Genomic DNA, 21,472 nt, shown 5'->3' with positions numbered 1-21,472 from the left:
CCTTCAGCCTAGGTAGTTTCTCTTGATTAGTGCTTCTCATTTCTGGGGTCCCCAATGCCTACTAGCAATTTTTCTTACCACCTGATTCCCTGAAAACCTCCTGCATTGATGATTATATGTCATGGATTCCTTTGATGTTGTTTCTTTTCACCTGGCTCTGGTGATATTATAGTCCCTGAAATGTTCTTTCCTTTTCATATTTGACTTTTGTTGTTTTTAGTTCTCTACTTTGAGATAGCTCCGATGACATGTTCCTTCAGTAACTTGCCTTCCTACAAGACTGGCTTAGTGGAAATGATTTGCCGTCAATGTCAATCATGGAGGATTGGAAACTCTGTAACAATGTGCCATTATAGGTGATGTTTGAGATATATTGTGACTTATGGTAGTCTACTTCCTGAGTCCCAATTAGACCGCCAATAAGGAGATTTGCTGCATGTCCTACTTTTTTCTGGACTTGTAGCCTTCAATATGCATTTAAATTCTTCATTGGTTTGGATTTATACAACAACCTGGGGACAATGCCCTGTATTTCTTCCATTGGTTTTCTATCATGCCCATTAATTTTCAGTTTGAAAGCACACTGTGAAAGTTGCTGCATTCACTGAATGCTTTTACAGAACAGCTTCAGTTTTAATGAAGATTCAGAGCTCTTAGGTTTGCCTGAAGCAGATTGATACATAACCTTTTCTTTAAATCCCAGAACATTGTCAACTCATAGTGGGTATTGATTTTGCAAAACAGCATTTCCTCTTCCATCTCACTCACGTGCTTCTTTATGCAGTGCCTCAATGCTCTCTTTAAAATCCCATTTGTATAGCAGCCCCTGCCTTTTTATGTTTTGTGTTTGTTTGGTAGATTTTTCTCCATCTGTTTATTTTGGCCTATGGGTATCATTGTGTGTGAGATGGGTCTCTCAAAGATAGTATACCATTGGATTTTGCTTCTTTATCCAACCGGCCACTCTGTGCCTTTTGATTGGGGCATGTAGCCCATTTACATTCAAGGTTAGTATTGATATGTGTGGATGTGATCCTGTCACCATGTTTTTAGTTGGTTATTGTGCAGACTTGCTTGTGTGACTGCTTTATAGTGTCACTGCTTTATGTAGTTAAGTGTGTTTTTGTAGTGGCCGGTAATGGTCTTTCCTTTCCATATTTAGCACTTCCTTCAGGACCTCTTGTAAAGCAGGTCTGGTGGTGACAAATTCCCCTAACATTTGCTTGTTCAAAAAGCATCTTATTTCTCCTTTGCTTATGAAGCTTAGTTTGGCTGGATATGAAATTCTTGTTAAAATTTTTTTTCTTATGAATGTTGAATACGGGTCCCCAATCTCTGCTGGCTTGTAGGGTTTCTGCTGACAGGTCTGCTGTTAGCCTGATGGAGTTCACTTTGTAGGTGACCTGCTCCTTCTCTCTAGCTGCCTTTAACATTTTTTCTTTCATTTTTGACATCGAAGAATCTGATGATTATGTGTCTTGGGCATGGCCTTCTTTTGTAGTATTTCATAGGTGTTCTCTGCATTTCCTGAATTTGAAAGACACATACATACATATGTTCATCACAGCGCTATTCACAATGGCAAAGACACGGAATCAACCTAAATGCCCATCAGTGGTAGACTGGATTTTTAAAAAGTGATACATATCCACAATGTAATACTGTGTAGTCATGAAAAAGCAGGGGATCCTGTCTCTTGCAGTAACATGTATGAATCCACGGGCCATTATCCTAAGCAAACTAATACAGAAACAGAAAACCAAATATTTCATGTTCTCACTTATAAGTGGGAGCTAAACTTGGAGTACATATGGACACAAAGAAGGGAACAATAGATGCTGGATCCTGCTTGAGTGGGGAGGAGGATGAGGATCGAAAAACTACTTATTGGGTACTATACTTATTACCTGGGTGAGAAAATAATCGTACACCAAACCCCTGAGACATGTAATTTACTTATATGAAAAACCTGCCTGTGTATCCCTGAACCTAAAATAAAAGTTAAAAAAAGATCACAATCAAATGTTGTTAACTTGTTATGCATATGTTTATCTTTTACCAAACAGTTTATATTGGGTATAAACATATTCCCCAAATCATTAAAAAATTACAATCCCACTTGGTTTTACAGGAATTGCCTAAAGAGGTCCTTAGTTGGTTGGACTGAAGTCTTAATGATATGTTGATGATTACCAAGATCATGTTTCAATTTTACTCTACCAGATGGTTTCTGATGCCTCAGATCAGAGTGAATGTCCTAGGTTCAATTCATTAGTAGGTGTTGCTTTTAGATTGAATAAGCCCAACTAAAGTAGGTCTAAACTAAGGAATATGTAGTACCTGGTGGTACTATTTTGAGAAGACTCCTCTTTACTACTCTGTAAAAATACCTTTTTTACCAGGTCTCTGATACCTAAAAGTTTATCTTTGTGGTTTTATTTATTTAAGTTAGACATCGTACCTGGCAATCAACCTTTGTATTAGTTAGTCATTGCTGTGTAACAAAACATTCCAAGACTTGATGGCTTAAAAAAACCACTTATTGTTTGTGATTCTGTGGGTTGATAATTTGGGCAGGGTTAGCTGGGATGTCTCTTCTCTATTCCATGTGCCCACTCATGCTTTTGTGGTCAGCTGGCAAGCCAGCTGGGAACTGCCGGGTCCTGGATGACCCCTCTTATATTGCTGGCAGTTAGCTGGAGTGATGGGGGCAGCTAAGCCACATGTCTCTCTTCATCCAGCAGACCAGTCGGGGCTTCTTCCCATGATGGCAGTGTTCCGAAAGCAGCAACAGAACACAAGGTCCCATATGCATGCTCTCTTTAAAGCTGCTTCTTCTGTTGTTTGCCGATGTCCCAGTGGCATGAGCAAGTCACAGGGTCAAGCTTATAGACTCTGTTTCTTGATGGGAGGAGCTGCACAGAACTTGTAGCTATTTTTTTTCAATCTATCATAATCTTAAACCTAAATATGTGAAGAATGTGATGTGTCTGTGTGTGTGTGTGCACGTGTGTGTATACATATATATATATAATTATCTCTCTATATGTAAGCAGATTTGAGGAGAAAGAAAGTTGAAAAAAAGTGTTTAATCTTTGGTTGCTTGAAAAGAAATGGTGAGGTCCCCTGAACTTGCCTACTCAAGTGATAAGGAATGTCTAGGAGAAAACTTCTTTACTTACCTCATAATTCCGTATAGATTGAGCCTTGTTCCTGGCTTTATTTCAAAGAAGTTTCATTTTTCCCTTCAGGTTATTAACATATATATTCTCCTAGAATCTTAAGTCACCAAATAAAAACACACTTCTGATTTTTCAACTGCTTTATCAACTGTTAAATGAACAAATGCTGTGTGTTTAGGCATCCTTAATTTAATAAAGAAAGTTGGAACAGAATTCAGAATTTACTCATATAATTGAGTTGTCATTTCTGATTTATTTACATTTTGAAATTTTCTTTGTAATCCAGTTGCATCAAGGCTGAATTTCCCCATGAAATTCTTTAGCTGAAGTCCTGACTGTCAGCTTCAGCCCTTGGGCATTTGTAGCCCTTAGGGATAGTGGCCGAGTGGAAGGTGTGTGCTTCTAAAACTGTTCTTAAAGAATCATAAGAAATTTCCTTGGTGTTTAACAATATTTAGGATTTAGCATATTTACTCGAGCATGGCAATGCCTAATAGAAAGCTTAGAGGATGACACGATTGCATTGTGTCTGTGAATGTCCCCAGTGATAGGGGAATGAAAGTAAATATGGCCAGAAAGATAATCGTGGTCTGCATTGTGGACTCCGTGTACCAAAATTTTCTGGAATAATCCCAGTCACAGTATTTTGTTTTCCATCACACAAATACTTTGTTACCAAACTATGTATCTATGAGGCCACCTCTGATATATAATTGGAAACAGCGCAACTTTGTCAGATCATGGTTCCCAATTTTTGGTTTGTAAAAATTGTTACCTTAGATTGTTTATGCTTTTTTTCTTTCTTTCCTTTTTAAAGTAGAGCTTTTATGTTTTATTCAAAATATATTTTAAAAGATAAGTAACATAAATTACCTTCAGAGCAAATTTTCAGCAAGATAATTAGGAATGCAAAAAGCTAATTCACAAATGTCTAGTATATGATAGTTGATTTGTAACAGATTTAATCTTTACAACACTATAATATTATTTTTAATATTACCTACTGGTCTGTATGTTACTCAAAATCTTAATCTTGGTGCTGTGTTAAATACTTCTAATGTCTTCCATTTTCTGACATTCCTTTCTGCAAAAATATTATTCCCGTGGGTTAAGGAAGCTAGATCAGAGATGTGGGAAAAATTGCCCTCACGAATTTGAATTTGAATTTGAACTTGTTTATCCTCATTCTGCTTAGGCGTGTGTGACTCCTAGTCATACAGTGAGGAACTAGAACACATTGTGCCACCACTATATCGTTATTACTTTCCCTCATTTTGGCCTTTCTCTTCCAGTGCGTCATTTGTTGTCACTTTGGGATTCCTTTGTGTTACTTTTTTCCCTTATGTAAACCTCGAGAGGAGGGTAGCTTCCTTTAGTCCATGTGCCAAAGGCTGGTAGATCATTTGACTATATGTTTCACTGTTGGTTTATTTATATGCCCATAGCTGGTACATGTTCTGACCATATGTTTTGCGGTTGGATTAGTTACGTGCTTAGGAGATGCCATGGCTGTTAAAATACAAAACTGTCTGGGCACGGTGGCTCACGCCTGTAATCCCAGCACTTCTGGGAGGCTGAGGCGGACGGATCACATGGTCAGGAGTTCGAGACCAGCTTGACCAACATGGTGAAACCCTGTCTCTCCTAAAAATACAAAAATTAGTCAGGTATGGTGGCAGGCACCTGTAATCCCAGCTACTCAGGAGGCTAAGGCAGGAGAATTGCTTGAACTCAGGAGGCGGAAGTTGCAGTGACCCTAGTTCGCACCTTTGCACTCCAGCCTGGGCGACAGAGCAAAACTGCATCTCAAAACAACAACAACAACAATAACAAAACAGAAAAAAACCCATAACCACACCATATGTAGCATTTTTCTTGGACAACCCCTACCATTTCCCCGCATTTTTGACAGTCAGAGATTGTGGGAGATGTTGTATACTTTTCTATTGTATAGCTTAGTGGCTCTCAAACTTGAGTGCTCATCAGAACCACGTTAGAGGGCTTCTTAAGTCATGGAGTTCTGGGCCCTACCCTTAGAGTTCCTGAATCAGCGGGTCTTGAGTGTGACCTGAGAACACGCATTTCTAACAAGTTCCCAGGTGGTGTTGATGCTGCTGGTCTGGGGAACGCACTGAGACCCAAGTGTGATGAATGCAGATACCTCAGATGAATGTCTGTTAGTAACTAAGAGGTCAACTAAACCAAATTTAACCAATTGTTTGTGAAATACATTAAAAGGAAATAAACATTTAAAACTCTTCTATACTTTTATACCGTTTAAAATTTCTCTTTGTTAGTATACATACTTGTGTAAAAATAGTTTTCTGGGTTTATTTTCTCTTCAAAGTGCCATGATAGAGCCTTAATCTTTGATTTCTGCCCCTCCCCCCACCCATTTGTTGCCTTTGCTGGCCCCAGCACCCATCTTTGTTCATCCCATAGTGAAAAACTTCTGGAATGTGAGGGTGTATGTCTACCTTTTCTTTTCTAAACTTTCTTATCATCTTCCTCACCTTGACTATAAACCAGCCATTTTTATGTGTTTATAAACATGCTAGGTAATCAATTGAGGGTATGGGATTATTTTATTAAAATGCTTTTCTTACTGTTTGTATGTAAACACACATAGCACAATAATCTTTAACTCAAATTATAAAATATTATTTTGTCATTATACTTAGTATTTAATCTTGGTGCTTTAATCATGGTATTACAAACATTTGCATTAAAAATATTTTAAATAAAAAGTAAGAAAAATAGGCCACTTTACAATGGATAATTTAAACTGTAGATACCATATGTTTATAGAGGACATATTGGTGAATTTGCAAGCTGTAGAGAAATATTTGAATGTTATGTTTTATTATTAAAGGGAATGGGATTTCTTCTTTAAATATAACCTGGTAGATTCATTTGCATCCCTCTGTGCCATCTATTTGCTTTTGTAAAAGACATCTTTTTATTGCTCCTCTTTTGTTAAGCTCCTGAGTAACTTTTTTTTTTTTTTCCACTTGCCTAGATAGTAAGTAGAATCCACCCTCTAGTGGCCAAAAGCAACATTTAAAAAAAAAAAAAGACATAAGACATAGCTAAAACATTGTGAAGAGATTGATTTTTCTCAGTGTGACTAGTTTGTAACCTAGTCCTGAAGGCAATTCCAAGAGAAAGCTTTCAGAAATGTTTAGATCAACATGGCTAGAAAGATTCCCCAGATGATGGACAAGTTTAAAGTCAAAGGCCTTTAGACACTGAGTGTTTCTGTTAAAGCAGGTTCACTGCCAATTTCCCCTGGCTTCCAATGTGCTTCATAAGCACAGTCACAACTGAGCTGTCATCTTCCATATAGTCCCAGATTTTCTTAAATGTTTTTGAGGGAGAATGCTCATTTTTAAGGAGGTAACTCAGGATAGTGGTCGTTTGGTTTTTACCATATATTTAAGAACTGTTTCCTTTCCAAATATAAATTAATTATGATTTACACTCAATACATCTACAGAAGTTACAGCATTTTTAACATCTTCAAAGATTTTCTTTTCTGCATATTAAAAAGTATAATTCTTCTTTTAAAAAGCAATTTCTTTACTAGCACTGCGTTTATTATAATGTCTGTTCCCTGCATCTCAGAAAATCTCCTCTAATAAGTCTAGTCTTTTCCCTTTATAGACTATAGGAAATGTTCTTATCTCTCCACTAAAAAAAATTTTTAAAAGTTAGGACTTTTCTAATATTACCTGTTTTCCTTACTGCCAATCAAGGGTTAGACATAAAGAATGGTCATCATTTCCCTTGTAATCGGTGACATGATTTAGAGTTGTGATACTACAAATAAAATACCCATAAAACATGTGTATTAGTCAGGGTTCTCTACAGGGACAGAATTAATGGAATATATATATATATGTTTACTAAGTATTAAGTCACACGATCACAAGGCCACATAATAGGCCATCTGCAGGCTGAGGAGCAAAGAGAGCCAGTCCGAGTTCCAAAACTGAAGAACTTGGAGTCTGATGTTCGAGGGCAGGAAGCATCCAGCACGGGAGAAAGATGTAGGCTGGGAGGCTAGGTCACAGTCTCTCTTTTCACATTTTTCTGCCTGCTTATATTCTAGTCATGCTGGCAGCTGATTAGATGGTGCCCACTCAGATTAAGGGTGGATCTGCCTTTCCCAGCCCACTGACTCAAATGTTAATCTCCTTTGGCAACACCCTCGCAGACACACCTAGAATCAATACTTTGTATCCTTCAATCCAATCAAGTTGACACTCAGTATTAACCATCACAGCATGGATGATATTACCCCCTTATATCACACAATAACATATCTCTGTTATAGAAAATTAGAAAACATGAATATACATATTTAAATTTATAAAAGAATCCCTTAACAAAACAATTGTCAATTTTGGAAGATGTTTTTCCAGGCCTTTTAATGCATGTTTGTGCAAAACAGGCACTGGTAAAGAAAAGAACTCTTCCGTATTTATGTATGCAAAGGTTATTTGGCCCTCTGTTTCTATTTTTCTAGCAAATTCAATTTACCCAGTTTGATCAAGCATCTTCTATATTCATCAGCCTGTGTGCTAAGGAAATGAGAGGAGAACAGCCTGTTGTTAAAGAGAAAATGCAGAGTTTGGAATCAAATATTGAGCAGTGAGTCGAAGTTTTACTGCCAAGCAGGAAACCAGATCCAGCCCCGAGGTTAATCTCAGGGGATGGGGCTCTGAAAAGGAAAAAGGGTAGGTTTTAAAAAGCCAAACATAAACAGGCTGTTTCGTATTGGAAAAATTTAGATCTTCGAGTTCCTGGGTAGTGAAATCTGGGCTAATCAGCCAGGCACCATGTCAGTGCTGAGCTGGTGCTATTGTGCTTCTCTAGCAAGCAGTCTTTGCTGACCATGTGAAACTATGGCCCAGGGTAATGGCGTCCTTCAGGGCTATGGTGCTTAGGGCCTTTGCTGTGTCTGCAAGGTGGGCACCTATTTCAGAAGTATGGCACCCAGGTTGTCTTTAAAAATCATGTTTGCATCACTGGCCGGATGACCACACATTACATCATGATGTGCTTATGCCAGGCATTGTGCTTACTGCTTCCCTTGTGTTACCACCTCACGTACAATGCCAGGCCCGTGTTCCCCTAAGGGTGGGGCAGAAACTCTTCCTTTTATAAGTATCCTCTGTTGCCACAAGTGCCCAAGAGTGGCCTTGATGGAAGATGTGACACACCGGCACTGAACTGCAGCTGTATGCCTGATGGTCCAGTGCTCCCCATCTAGAAACACTCTCCATACTGAGTTACAAAAAGTACTTAATAAAAAGAAAATAGCGTCAAATACATTTTATTTTAAGAAGGGAAGCAAGAATATGTATTTGACTTGGGAAGCAAGAATGCTGCTGTGTCCCATTGTCTCTCAAACTCTCACATTGTACCCCCAGCCCCCATATGCTCCACCATCTTGGTGACCCTCCAAGGGCAGTGCTCAAGGCCATTACGCCAGTTGGAGACATCACTCTGCAGGGGCCCACAACATTTCTGGCAGTGACCTTGCTGTCTGCCCAGTGTAATTCCATCATGTTCTGGACCAGTTTTTCTTTCTCTCTATTTTATCTTTTTGGGCTTTTCTCTTTCTATGTCTCTTTCTCTGCTTCTTTTCTGTCTCCATCTTGATAACTCTGGGTCTCTCTTTTGCTCTTCCTCTCCTCCCATCCCATGCTCCCCTGATCCTACTCTCTCTTTTTCTGCCTTCCCTCCACCTCTGACTTCTTATGTCTTCTTACATAAGGCCTTTCTTTCTTAACTACAGCACAGTTGAACCCCTCAGCAACTAGTTCAATGCTTGGCAATATAGTCAGATTTCAGCAAATACTCATTAAAATGAACTGATTTTTTTTTTTTTTTTTTTGCCAAATCACTTCTGTTTTTCTGGGAGAAGCTGTCAATTCTTTTTGTTCAATTAAGGTCTGCTTCTTCTAGGATATGGTTCCCTTCCACTCCATTCCCCTCCCCAGCCCCTTCCTTCTAATGAGATTCTGTTGTATTTTAAAGTGCCTAGAAGAGAAATTGGCCCATAGAAGGGGACTCAATAAATGTCAATTCCTGCGCTCCTTTGAAAGAAATTGCAGTATCTCTGGATAAAACAAGCCAGGAATCTGAGCCTCCCCTTCCACCTCTCCTTCCTTCTCACCCTTCACATTCTATTCATTACCAGGTATTTCTATTTACTGTTTAAATGGCTCTTGACATTTATATTCCACGTGGCCCTGTCACCACTCTCATCCCAGCCGTGATTTCCCAAGACAATTGCAGCAGCCTCTTCACTGATTTCTCCACATTGATTCTTGCAGGTCTTATCCCCATTCTCCAAAGGGTAGCTGGAGCAATCTCTCTGAAATGCAAATCTGATTTTGTATCCCCCCACCACCCACATTAAAGATACCACCAGGCCTAAAACCTGCCTGTTTCTCTTTTCTTTTCTTTTCTTTTTTTTTGAGACGGAGTCTCACTCTGTCACCCAGGCTGGAATGCAGTGGTGCGATCCCAGCTCACTGCAACCTCTTCCTCCCGGGTTCAAGCAATTCTCCTGCCTCAGCCTCCAAGTAGCTGGGACTACAGGTGCGTGCCACCATGCCTGGCTAATTTTTGCATTTTTAGTAGAGACGAGATTTCACCATGTTGGTCAGGCTGGTCTCGAACTCCTGACCTCGTGATCTGCCCGCCTCAGCCTCCCAAAGTGCTGGGATTACAGGCATGAGCCACAACACACAGCCTGGTGTTCTTATTTCTTCTCTGCCCTTTGCTCTATAGTGGGCTCCAACCCATGTCTGGAACAAATCACAAGCCATGTCCCCTCCACCATGGGTCTTTTGCACCCACAGCGTTTCCTGCCTTGAATTTTCTCATCATTCTTCTGCACACCCCTCCCTTTTAGCTCACTTTCCCCTCTTCCTGGCAGCCTCCCTGGGGTAAGGTCAGCTCTCCTGCATCTCCTCCCTCTCCTTCCTCCTGGAACACCAGGCCCCTCATTGCTTATACTTCCCAGTTATGATTTTCCATTGACTTGATGATTGATCGATGTTTTTCCCCTCATAAGCGCCCCAGTAAAGGCACTTTATCTGTTTTTACGCACCAAATAGCCCCAGTGACTAGCACAGTGCCTGACACATAGCAGGCATTGAATAACTATTTGTTGACTTAAAGAATGAATTGATCGAGGAGGCAAATATGAGAAACAGAGAATTACCAACCTTCCCCATGTGGCTATTAAAGCCAGAGAGCCTCTGCACTGAGGGAGAATATAAACTCATGGTGTGAACAGTGAGGATATGATTTAGAGCTGGCTTTTCATCATCCATCCCTTTGGAAGCCCAGGGAGGGAGGTGGAAATTTGTAGATGGCTCAGTAACATAAATAATAGGGAGGTTTTACAGTCAAAAACTTTAATTTAGCCTCTGTCTTTAGTCCTTTCAATTTAATGTTTATAAAAATCACAACAAGTGGAAATATTGACTGATTTGGGTCTTCTGACATTTGTTTTCTTTTCTGGCTGAGGTGCCATGAGCAATAAAAGGATAAGAAATTAGAGATTAAAGAAATAAGTAACATCAGCAGCTATTGTCCGCCACACACCAGCGAATGTTCTGCATTGACTTACACAACTCCCTCCATGTTCACACATATTTTCTGGCTTTGTTGTGTGTGTGTGTGACAGAAGCACGATTACGCAGTGAAAACCTGTGCAGTTATCAAAACCAGCAGGTTCGTTTAAACAAGAGCATCTGAACACTTAATAGGATTAATGTGAGCCCAGATGCTTGCCTCTGTTTTTATTTCTGTTCTTTAATCGATTTCTATTATGAACCTGCCAGCAACAAGAGAGGCTAAGGGAGATAGACGCACACACACACACACACACACACACACGCACCCACACAGGTTCCCTTGAAATAAAGCTCTACACAGCAAAATGAATGCATCTTGTCCCACATTCCAGAGCGCTGAAGGGCTCTATGACCACCAGTGAGTTTAGCCAGAATTTAAACGCTCACAATCATGTTAACATAATAGGATTATTTTCTCTGTGCCCCATTTTTTTTTTCTTTTTTTTTGAGACGGAGTCTCGCTCTGTCATCCAGGCTGGAGTGCAGTGGCGTGATCTTGGCTCACTGCAAGCTCTGCCTCCTGGGATCACGCCATTCTCTTGCCTCAGCCTCCTGAGTAGCTGGGACTAGAGGCACCCGCCACCATGCCTGGCTAATTTTTTGTATTTTTAGTAGAGACAGGGTTTCACCGTATTAGCCAGGATGGTCTCGATCTCCTGACCTTGTGATCCACCTGTCTCGGCCTCCCAAAGTGCTAGGATTATAGGTGTGAACCACCACGCCCGGCCCCCATATCTTTAATTACTATGGGTGAGGTGGAATATTTGATCTCCCAGGAACTGGCCTAGACTTGAATCAGAAAGTCATGGGTTTTCACATCTTATCCACTCATGCTGAAAAGAGGGGAAAACATCCTTTGAGTTGTGATGCATCATTAAAGGAACCACTCTTCACAGCCCCACACTCACTTCAGCCGGACTATAAAGTAAAAAAAAACAAATAAAAGCCCCAAATACCTTAAATTCATTCTTGCCTTGAATTCAGTCTGTACAAGGGGAGTGAGTGGCATGGCCTCCCCCTGGTTGTCCTGATCACAGCACCATGGTCTTCGAAGGTCCTGTTTGCCTGAGGCAGCAGGAAGCACAAATCGCCCTCCAGAGGTGATACTGACAGATGAGTCGCTGGGAATTTGTTGCACGAAGTGTGAAAGCCATCTGGCTACAGCTAGAATCTTACAGTTTTGGATATTTTTGAGTGTGATGAGGGATGGGCGAGGAGAAGGAAAGTACTCCTGTGAGCAAACACAGTGTGGAGCCAGAGCCGCTGGGTCCTGGATTGATGTTTAAATCCTGTCTTGCGACAGTGTTGAGAGGGAAGATGGTGAAAGGCCGTGGAAGGCTTTGCCTTTTACTAGGGAGAGTAGGAATTGAGTGACTCTTTAGACCTTTATGCAGCAAAGTGTCCTGTTCTGGAGCAGGTCAGGGTCTGTGAGCTGGAATCTGGGCTCCACTGTGCCTTTGCTGAGCTGGTCAAGGCTGTAGGACTGTGGTCTTTTCATCTGAAAAGTAGGAAGAGCACTAGCTAGAAACCAGCTTCACCACGTGGCTGGAGGCTTCATAAGGGGTACAGAGAGGAGTCCCAATCCAAGGGTACAGCATTCAACAGGGTTCTCGTTAGCTCAAAAATCACCAGGCAGGTTCTCCCTTCTAACTCCGCTCTATCTCATTTGCTTGGTATGAGCCAGTCCCAGATATACCCAGGGCCTGTTTCCTTTTGTGGGATAGCAGTGCTGGAGAGTCACCCCATGGGCTGTGTTATGTCAAACCCACAAGGGCAGAAGCCCCCCTGGGTATTGTCCAGAAATCCTTTTGCTCTAATGAATGAACTCTTACCCTTCACAACAATTTGAAACCCGCATGTCCTCAAATCTCTTCAAGTTGTTTTCATCTTATAAAAAGGATCTAGGACAGTGGTTCTCAAAAGGGATTTTTGTCTTCCAGGGGACATATGACAATGGGGACATTTTTAATCATTACAACTGGGAAGGATGGTGTTATTGGAATCTAGTGTATAGAAGTCAGGGATGTGACTCAACATTCTACAGTGCACAGGGAAGCTCCCTGCAATTATGATCTGGTCCAAAATACCAACAGTCTTGTGACTGAGAAACTCAGATTCTAGGTGTTAAGGACTAAATTAGGCCCCCCACCCCAAATTCATATATTGAAGTTGTAACCTCCAATGTCTTTGGAGATAGGGCCTTTAAAGAGGTAATTAAGGTTCAATGAGGTTATAAGGGTAGAGCTATAATACAATAGCACTGGTGTCCTTATGAGAAGCACTCACACACAGAGAAAAGGACATGTGAGGACTCATAGAGAAGGCGGCTGTCTGCAAGCCAAGGGGAGAGGCCTCAGGGGAAACCATACCTGTTGACACCTTGACATGGACTTCTAGCCTCCAAAACTCTGGGAAAATAAGTTTTTGTTTAATTCAACCAGTGCTATAGTATTTTCATGGGAGCCCTAATAAACTAACACACTAGACAATGAGTTTGGAGGCAACATGGGAAAGAAGGAAGAACACACAGGATTGACTACGTGGCTTTGGGCAAATTTCTTTACCTCTCTAACTCTTAATTCCTCATCTATAAATTGGGATGAGTCATGCCCATTGCCTTGGGTTTTTATGAGAATTAAACAAGTTAACACACCTAAAGGGCCTGACATAAGGCAGATGCCACTAACTTGCTACCACACTGGACGCTCCATGCAGGTGGAGACCCTGTTCTTTAGCTTTGTACACAGTACCCAGGGCACCAGGAAGGTCCTGGAGCACCATAGAAACGTTTCAAAAGTGCATCAAATCAATTGATAACATTTTGGGTGTTTATTCAACAATTTTATTTGTATAGCCTTTTCCGACACAGATACCACAGGTACAGCTGTGAATACTGCATTTGCAGACTCTACCCTCAAGCTTATCCTGTAGTGGAGGAAGAGATGTGATAATCAAGTAAAGAACTATGATAAAAATAGGATTTCAGACAGTTACAAATGCTACAATGGAAATCAGCTGAGTGTCGTGATGAGTTGCTGGTGGGAAGAGCTACTGTACATAGCATAGTCAGAAAACTATCTGAGGAAGTGATTTTTGTTGATGTTTTTGTTTTATGGATATAGATATACTTTATTGGAGATTTAAATTCCACTAGACCTGTTGTTCTTGTGAAGTGTTTTTTTAAAATGATGAATAATTCTTGGTACAGTCTTCTCTTGGTTTATCAAGTAGTACATTCTAGGAAAACTCAGTATATCTTTTTGTTGTTGTTTTTTTTTTGAGATGTAGTCTCGCTGTGTCTCCCAGGCTGGAGTGCAGTGGCACAGTCTTGGTGCACTGCAACCTCTGCCTCACAGGTTCAAGTGATTCATGTGTCACAGCCTCCCAAGTAGCTGGGATTACAGGTGCCCACCACCACGCCTGGCTACTTTTTGTATTTTTAGTAGAGATGGGGTTTCACCATGTTGGTCAGGCTGGTCTTGAACTCCTGACCTCAAGTGATCCATCTGCCTCAGCCTCCCAAAGTGCTGGAATTACAGGGTTGAGCCACTGTGCCCAGCTTAAAACTCAGTATATCTTAAAATGGTACTGTACATATAAAGAAGTTAGGTTTTAGTTTGGGAAAGTTATCAACAGGGTTTTTACCTACATGAGGGTCCAGTGGAACAGTCCAATGTTGTGAAGAATGAGGAGGCATTCTTTGTTGTGCGGGAATATCCAGGGCATTGCAATATTTAATATCTTTGCCCTCTCCCACCCTCCTAAATTCCAGTAGAACCCTCCAATCATTGCATAAGGATCACTCCCACCCCTAATTTTCTCTAAACACCCTCTAAGGGCTAGCACAGCCACCATTAAGAGCCATGGTTTTGAGGGTGTTCAGTGACCTCCTCATTTTCTAGTCCAGTGGTCATTCTTGCCCATTAGAGCCTCTGACACTGCTAACCCACTTTCCTTGATATCCTTTCATCCTCTGGCTTCCATGACACTGCATGCCTTCGGCTTTTCTCCTCCTTTTTGCCCAATCCCTGTCTGGTGTCCTGATCTGGCTCTTTGTTCTCCACCTGCCCATCTGGTCTGACCTTGACCCCTTCTTTTTTCCCTTCCATTTTCTTCTTTAATGAAAATTTCAAAACCACTTCCAGCCGACTAATTCCCAAAGTGCTCTTTCTAAGCCATTTACACACATACTTCCAACTGCCACTTGGACCTGCCCAAGTGTGCCCAATTGAAACACATCCAAAGTTAAACTGGTCTTCTTCTAAGCCTGTTTTTCCTCCTCTAAGCCTGTTTTTCCTTTGGTGGTACCTCTTGGTGATAATGACTTCATCCGCTCACTCAGCTAAACATGGCAGCCATCTCCACCGCTCTTTCTCACTCCCCCCATCTGGTTGGTTGCTGTGCCTCGTCAATCCGAAAGAAACAGTGGGAACTGATTATTTGGGAGCAAATCATGCAAAGATGGGAGCAGTGCTGATAAAGATCAGTGCCTTGGAAAGGGCCACTTTGATCCCACCCTTTGATTGTTTATTTTATTTTTAAAAATTCTTTGGACTAGCCTAATTTTTTTTTTCAGATGCTGGGCATACTGCCCTGAGCTAATTTGTTTGCCTGAATTAATTATCAGCAGGGGGTGACAGCCTCATTTTCACAGAAGCCCTCTTTTGGAAGGAGTGCCTTTTTATTCAAACCGTCCGATTGAGGCTGCTTGGCACTGAGTATAAAGGGTGCCTTGACATTTCCGTGAAGACATTTAAATGTTACCGTCTCTGAAGAAACAGTTTTAGAATATGAAAACTTTATCTTTTTTCCCCCCAAGGAAGAAAAACATCACCAGCTTAATTATCTCTGTAAAATAACTTCCTCATTTGCTTTTCATATTGCTAGTATAAAAAGATAATGATACTGTTTTCAAAAATGGAAACAATTAAAGATGATCTTGCAAAACTTGCTTGTTTGATTTTGTCTATTTAAATGCCACCTTAATTCAGAGGTCAAAGATGCATGCAGGGTTATGGTTATATGTTACCCTTCCATGTTGATTGTTAAAAGATCTCCTAGGAGGGTAAATGCAATTGAAAAGGTGCTGCTGGTGATTGTGCTCCACAATGACCTCAAAAAGCTTCTTATATTAGGAAAAGCAAAAGACACTTAACTCTTTACATATACATGGATACATATGTATATATTTTTACCTCTCTCTCCCACTCTCTCTCTCTCTCTCTCTACATTTATATATATATATATTTCATGTTGTATGTTTTTTACCACTATATATATTTTTTATGTTGTGTATTTTTTACCCACTATATATATAGTAGGTAAAATACAGATATAGATGTAGAGATATAGATATAGGTATATAGATAGTGGTAAAATATATATCTGTATATAATAGTGGTTAAAATATGTGTATTTAATAATGCATATATATTTATATATATAGTGGTAAAAAAAACAGCATTAAATGTACCTTCTTAACAAATGTTTAAGTATACATTACAGTATTATTTACCATACACACACTGTTTTCCAGCAGATATCTATAACTTATTCATCTTGCATAATTAAATAGCAGCTCTCCATTTTTCCCCTTCCACAGACCCTGGCAATCATCATCATTCTACTTTCTGCTTCTGTGAGTTTGACTGTTTTAAAAATACATCATATAGGTGGAACCATACAGTATTTGTCCTTCTATGACTGGCTTATTTCATGTAATGTAATGTCCTGAAGGTTCATCCATATTGTAGCACATGACAAGATTTTCTTCCTTTTTAAGGCTGAATAATATTCCATTGTATTATGTACCACCTTTGCTTGACCTGTCCGTTCTTCTGTCAGTGGACATCAAGTTGTTTCTACTTCTTGGTTATTGTGAATAATGCTGCAATGAACATGAGAGTGCTAGTATCTCCTCCAGAGCCTGTTTTCGATTCTTTTGGTTGAGTACCCAGCAATGGAATCGCTGGATCATGTGGTGGTTCTATTTTTAATTTTTTGAGGAACCTCTATAGTTTTTCATAGCAGCTGTACCATTTTACCTTTACCAACAGTGCACAAAGGTTCCAATTTCTTCAAATCTGCCCCAACACTTGTTATTTTCTGGTTTTGTTTATTTTGTTTTGTTTTTTATAATGGCCATCCTAACAGGTGTGAAGTGATATCTTGTTATGATTTTAATTTGCATTTCCCTGATTATTAGTGATGTTGATTAGTGATGTTATTTTCATATGCCTCTTGGCCATTTGTATTATTTTGTACCATACATGACTACCAACTCAAAATGGACTAAAAGTTTAAATGTAAGACCTGGAAGTATAAAACTTCTAGAAGAAAACATAGGGGAAAAACTTCATAACATTGGCCTTAGGAATGACTTCTTGGATATGATATCCGAAGCACAAATACACAAGTGGTACTTCAAACTTAAAAGATTCTGCATAACAAAGGAACAATCAACAACAGCATGAAAAGGTAACTATGCAATGGCAGAAAATATTTGCAAACAATACATTTGATAAGGGGTTAATATCCAAAACTCTTGTTAAAAGAAAGATCTTTCATTGAATCTAAATCAGGAATCAGCAAACTTGTTCTGCAAAGGGCCAGATAGTAAATGTTTAGGCTTTGCAGGCCATATGGTCTCTGTTGCAACCACTCAGTCCTCTGTTGTAGTGTTAAAACAGCCATAGACAGTATGTAAATGCATGACTGTGGCTGTGTCCCAATAAAACTTTATTTGCAAAAACGGGCTGGGATAGATTTCATCTGTGGGCCATAGTTTACTGACCCCTGGTCTAGAACAGAGTTTCTCAACCTGGCTGTATTGTTATTTTTTTCTGGATAGTCTTGTTGTGGGAGGCTGTCCTGCGCAGCCTCCTGTAGAACTGTAGGATGCTTAGCAGCACTCTTGACTCTACCTACTAGATGCCAGTAGCAACCCCTCCCCCTACCTCCAGTTGTGACAACGAAAAATGTCTCCAAACTTTTTCAAATGTCCTTTGGGGGACAAAATTGCTGCTAGTTGAGTACCTCTTATCTACATGATGGAAATAATCTAATGAAGGATATAGAAATATTTCCCTAAAGTTCCAAAAAGTAGGGTAACATACTACTTTTCAGAAGAATTGAAAACTATAGTATATTTGTCTTAGGTAGGTCAAGGGCTCCTCAAAGGGGCCATTATCGCAACCTAAATTTGGAAAGCTGTTCAAAAACAACTGAAATGGCAACATATTTGAAAAGTGCTCTGTTAATAATGCAAATATGAGCTTAACCTACTTTTATGATAGGCACAAGAAACAAAACAGTTCAACGTATTAGCATGTTCTAATGGGACTTTCTGAGTTTGAGAGTTGGTTGTGAGTTGGAAAGGCTAGGGAAAAGCGAGTAGTTCTAATTCCTACTTGGATAAGGGCTTATTTTTTCTGCTTATCTGAATTCAGAATGAACACAGGCAGTGTGACTTTTGAAAACACTCATATGTTTTTCATTGTTTGGACAGGGCTGGACAAAAATGGCCTGGTTTCACTGCAAATTGGCAGTAACACATGTTTTCAAATGTTGAAAACAGCATAACCCTCATGAGTGAATCTCAAAGAATGTTGTCTTCTTGTCCTTTAGAATAAACACCTGTTTTGCAAATAGGAGGGTAAAATCTATCTTTATCAAGAAATTGTGGGTTTATTTTTTCTTCCCTTACATTATTATTTCTTTAGTAATTTAAACATTTAGGTACAATTTAAAATATTATAATTTATATAATCATATCTTTAAACAAGCAATAACAACAAAAATACCCTCACATTTCATCAAGAATTTCAGTTAAGCATTTTGAGCTAATTTTCTTCTGTGACTTGAAAAGGAAATACAGATGTATTTTTCTAATGTGGTTCTCACGCTTTTTGTTTTCTTTTGTTTTTTTTGAGATGGAGTTTTGCTCTTGTCGCCCAGGCTGGAGTGCAGTGGTACAATCTTGGCTCACTGCAACCTCTGCCTCCCGGGTTCAAGTGATTCTCCTGCCTCAGCCTACTGAGTAGCTGGGATTACAGGTGCCCGCCACCACGCCTGGCTAATTTTTTGTATTTTTAGTAGAGACAGAGTTTCACCATGTTGGCCAGGCTGGTCTTGAACTCCTGAGCTCAAGTGATCAACCTGCCTTGGCATCCCAAAGTGCTGGGATTACCAGCACTTTGCGGTGGCATGAGCCAGCACACCAAGCCGGGTTCTCACTCTCGAAGGGAGCTGTTTGCTCCTCCCCTGCCGTAAATCCTGCTCATTCACTATCTCTGATGGCTGCAGCAGACACACTCAGTGACTGGATCACCCTAACACCAACACCGTTGGGTGCACTATGATGAAAATGTCAGTGGATAAATGGAATCACTTCTTTTATACTTGGGATCATGAAAAAGTGTGATAAGAACAGGTGCTTTCTTCATAGCCTTCCCCCAAATCCACCTTTCAACTTTACCCCAAGAGATCTAGCTCCTGAAATCCCATCTGTTTGTACCATACTTTCTAATGAATACCTCCAACTGCCATCCTTGCAGGCTGGTCCCGCGTGGGTTGTAAATGGGATGCATTTGACAGTGGGCCTTTCTCTCTGTCCCTCAGGTTACCATGGCCTCTACTGTGAGGAGGAATATAACGAGTGCCTCTCTGCTCCATGCCTGAATGCAGCCACCTGCAGGGACCTCGTTAATGGCTATGAGTGTGTGTGCCTGGCAGAATACAAAGGTGAGAGGCCACCTGGCCTTCCGGTGCCAGAATGGCTCTAAATGACATCATGTATTTCTCAGTGTAAATGCATAAACCTCTAATTGGACCATGAATTGTTCAGAATAAAAATCAAATGCTGAAGCTGGCATGATTAATGGGTCCAAGGAGACCAATTTGCAAGTCTCTGGTTTCTTCCTGATAGATTGAGAAACAACCCTCTCTCGTGTCCTGTTCTTCGTGGATCCTCACTCTCTTTTTTGTTGAATGTAAAAAGCTGAAAACAAAAAGTAATATTAAGATGGACTGTCAGACATAGGTCAGAGACCATGGCTGTGAAAACTGTGGAAGAGGAAGGATGCTGTCCTATAAAGCTTCTTATGCAGAGATAGAATGCTGTGCTTTCTTGGGGAGGAGGCAGGCGGAGTCCCATGTATTGGCAAGTAAGTTAATGCTTATTAAAAACAGGTGACATTGACAGAGTGTTTCCAATGTGTGGACCCCGTTCTAACCCCTAATGTGCATAGCTCACTAAATCCCCCCAAAAACCCTATGAGGTGGACAGTAATACTCTTCCCTTATAAGCCTGGTCAGCATGGTTCCTAAAGCCCTTTCTCCCAGCATCTTCATTGGCCTCTGGCCACGTTTTGTGGATGGCAAGACTTCCTGGAGCCCAGATATCCTCAGACGGCCCTGCTCCAGGAGAGCCTATTTATCAGCTGTTGCACACATTTCTCTAAGCCATAACTTCAGGGCTGGGTTTAGATTTTGGAATCCGTTTGTGGGCTCTATTTATAGCCATTTCACTTAACCGCTTGCTCCTATTGCTGCTTGCTTGATGCCATCCACCTGCCTGGAGACCTTGCATTGCCCTCACCTTTGCTTCTCTTTGGATGAACCTACCTTTATTTAGTAACCTTTTTGGCAAGTCTCATGGCCTTGTAGGCTACACTGAAAACTTGATTAAGCTCCTGGATAAAAGGGCTGAAGCTGGGCCAAGTCTTGACTTTGTGTTCCACAGATCTGATGCTTCTGTTGGAGTATGACGTTCAGTTAGAACCAAACTCCACTAACATCTACCAGGACACAACAGCAGATGTGCTGGCTTCATTCTCAGGCTTCTCAGTTCTGAGTCTATCTATCTATTACCTCTCTCTACATATCTTCAACCTCCTTCTTTCTCCTTGCTCCTTTCCATGTCTATAAATATTTTCATGGGTTTCTTACTCTGAACAAATGAAGATTCTAGGAAGATGGCAGCTCACATTGACATTCAATATCTCTGATCCCTCCTGACTCTCTGCTAGGGATGGCTCAATAAGGTAGATGACCCTGAATGGGGTCATCTGAAGATTTGGGGTCTCAAGAAAGGGTATGTGTGCTGGGAGCCTTTGCTTAACCACAAGAACAGGGGATGAGGGCTCCAGAGAGAACTGATGACTCAATGAACAGATGAGTCCAAAAAATCCTTCAGCTTATAGAGAGGAAGTGCATGCTGTAATTGCGCTGCATCTGACCCTAGGAGGCAGAGGGGTGTACTGATCTCATGGATACAGGCTGCCGTCTAAGGAAATTGCACAGTAGGCTGAGCTGGCCCCCCCATTTTTTGTGGCCTTGAGAACACCAAACTGGGAGGCCTCTCTCTGCCTCATGCCTTAGTACACAGGGTCCCATTGGCTGCCCATCCCTCCCTGAAGGGGAATGTGTTATGTTGTCTGTCTCTGCCAAGATTTCCACCCACTAGCCTGGCCAGTACAAGGAGCCCACGCCAGCAACTCAGAGAGGGAGAAAAGTTTTGGGAAATAAAAACAAAAATTGCAACAACAGCTCTAAACACTCAAGAAAGGAAGTGAAGAAAGTAATGTATACTACTCAAAATTGAATTTGGATCTGAATAAAAAGGAGGAACTA

General features: G+C 40.7%; 1 protein-coding gene across 2 annotated transcripts in view; it reads left to right on the top strand.

Annotated features, from left to right (window-relative positions):
- The window catches only part of DNER (delta/notch like EGF repeat containing), a 365,518-nt gene that overhangs the window by 283,051 nt on the left and 60,995 nt on the right, over positions 1 to 21,472 (top strand). The window contains exon 9 of one of the 2 annotated variants that reach the window (XM_054477662.2): positions 19,460 to 19,582. The exons of the other annotated variant lie outside the window; for it this stretch is intronic. Within the exon in view, the coding sequence (XP_054333637.1) occupies positions 19,460 to 19,582 (123 nt within the window). The remainder of the gene's footprint in view (positions 1 to 19,459; positions 19,583 to 21,472) is intronic. 2 annotated transcript variants of the gene reach the window in all.

This window comes from Pongo pygmaeus, chromosome 11 (assembly GCF_028885625.2).
Source record: "Pongo pygmaeus isolate AG05252 chromosome 11, NHGRI_mPonPyg2-v2.0_pri, whole genome shotgun sequence".
Classification (NCBI taxonomy): Eukaryota; Metazoa; Chordata; class Mammalia; order Primates; family Hominidae; genus Pongo; species Pongo pygmaeus.
The sequence above is the reverse complement of the archived record's forward strand: the minus strand, read 5'-3'. Positions and strand labels throughout refer to the sequence as shown.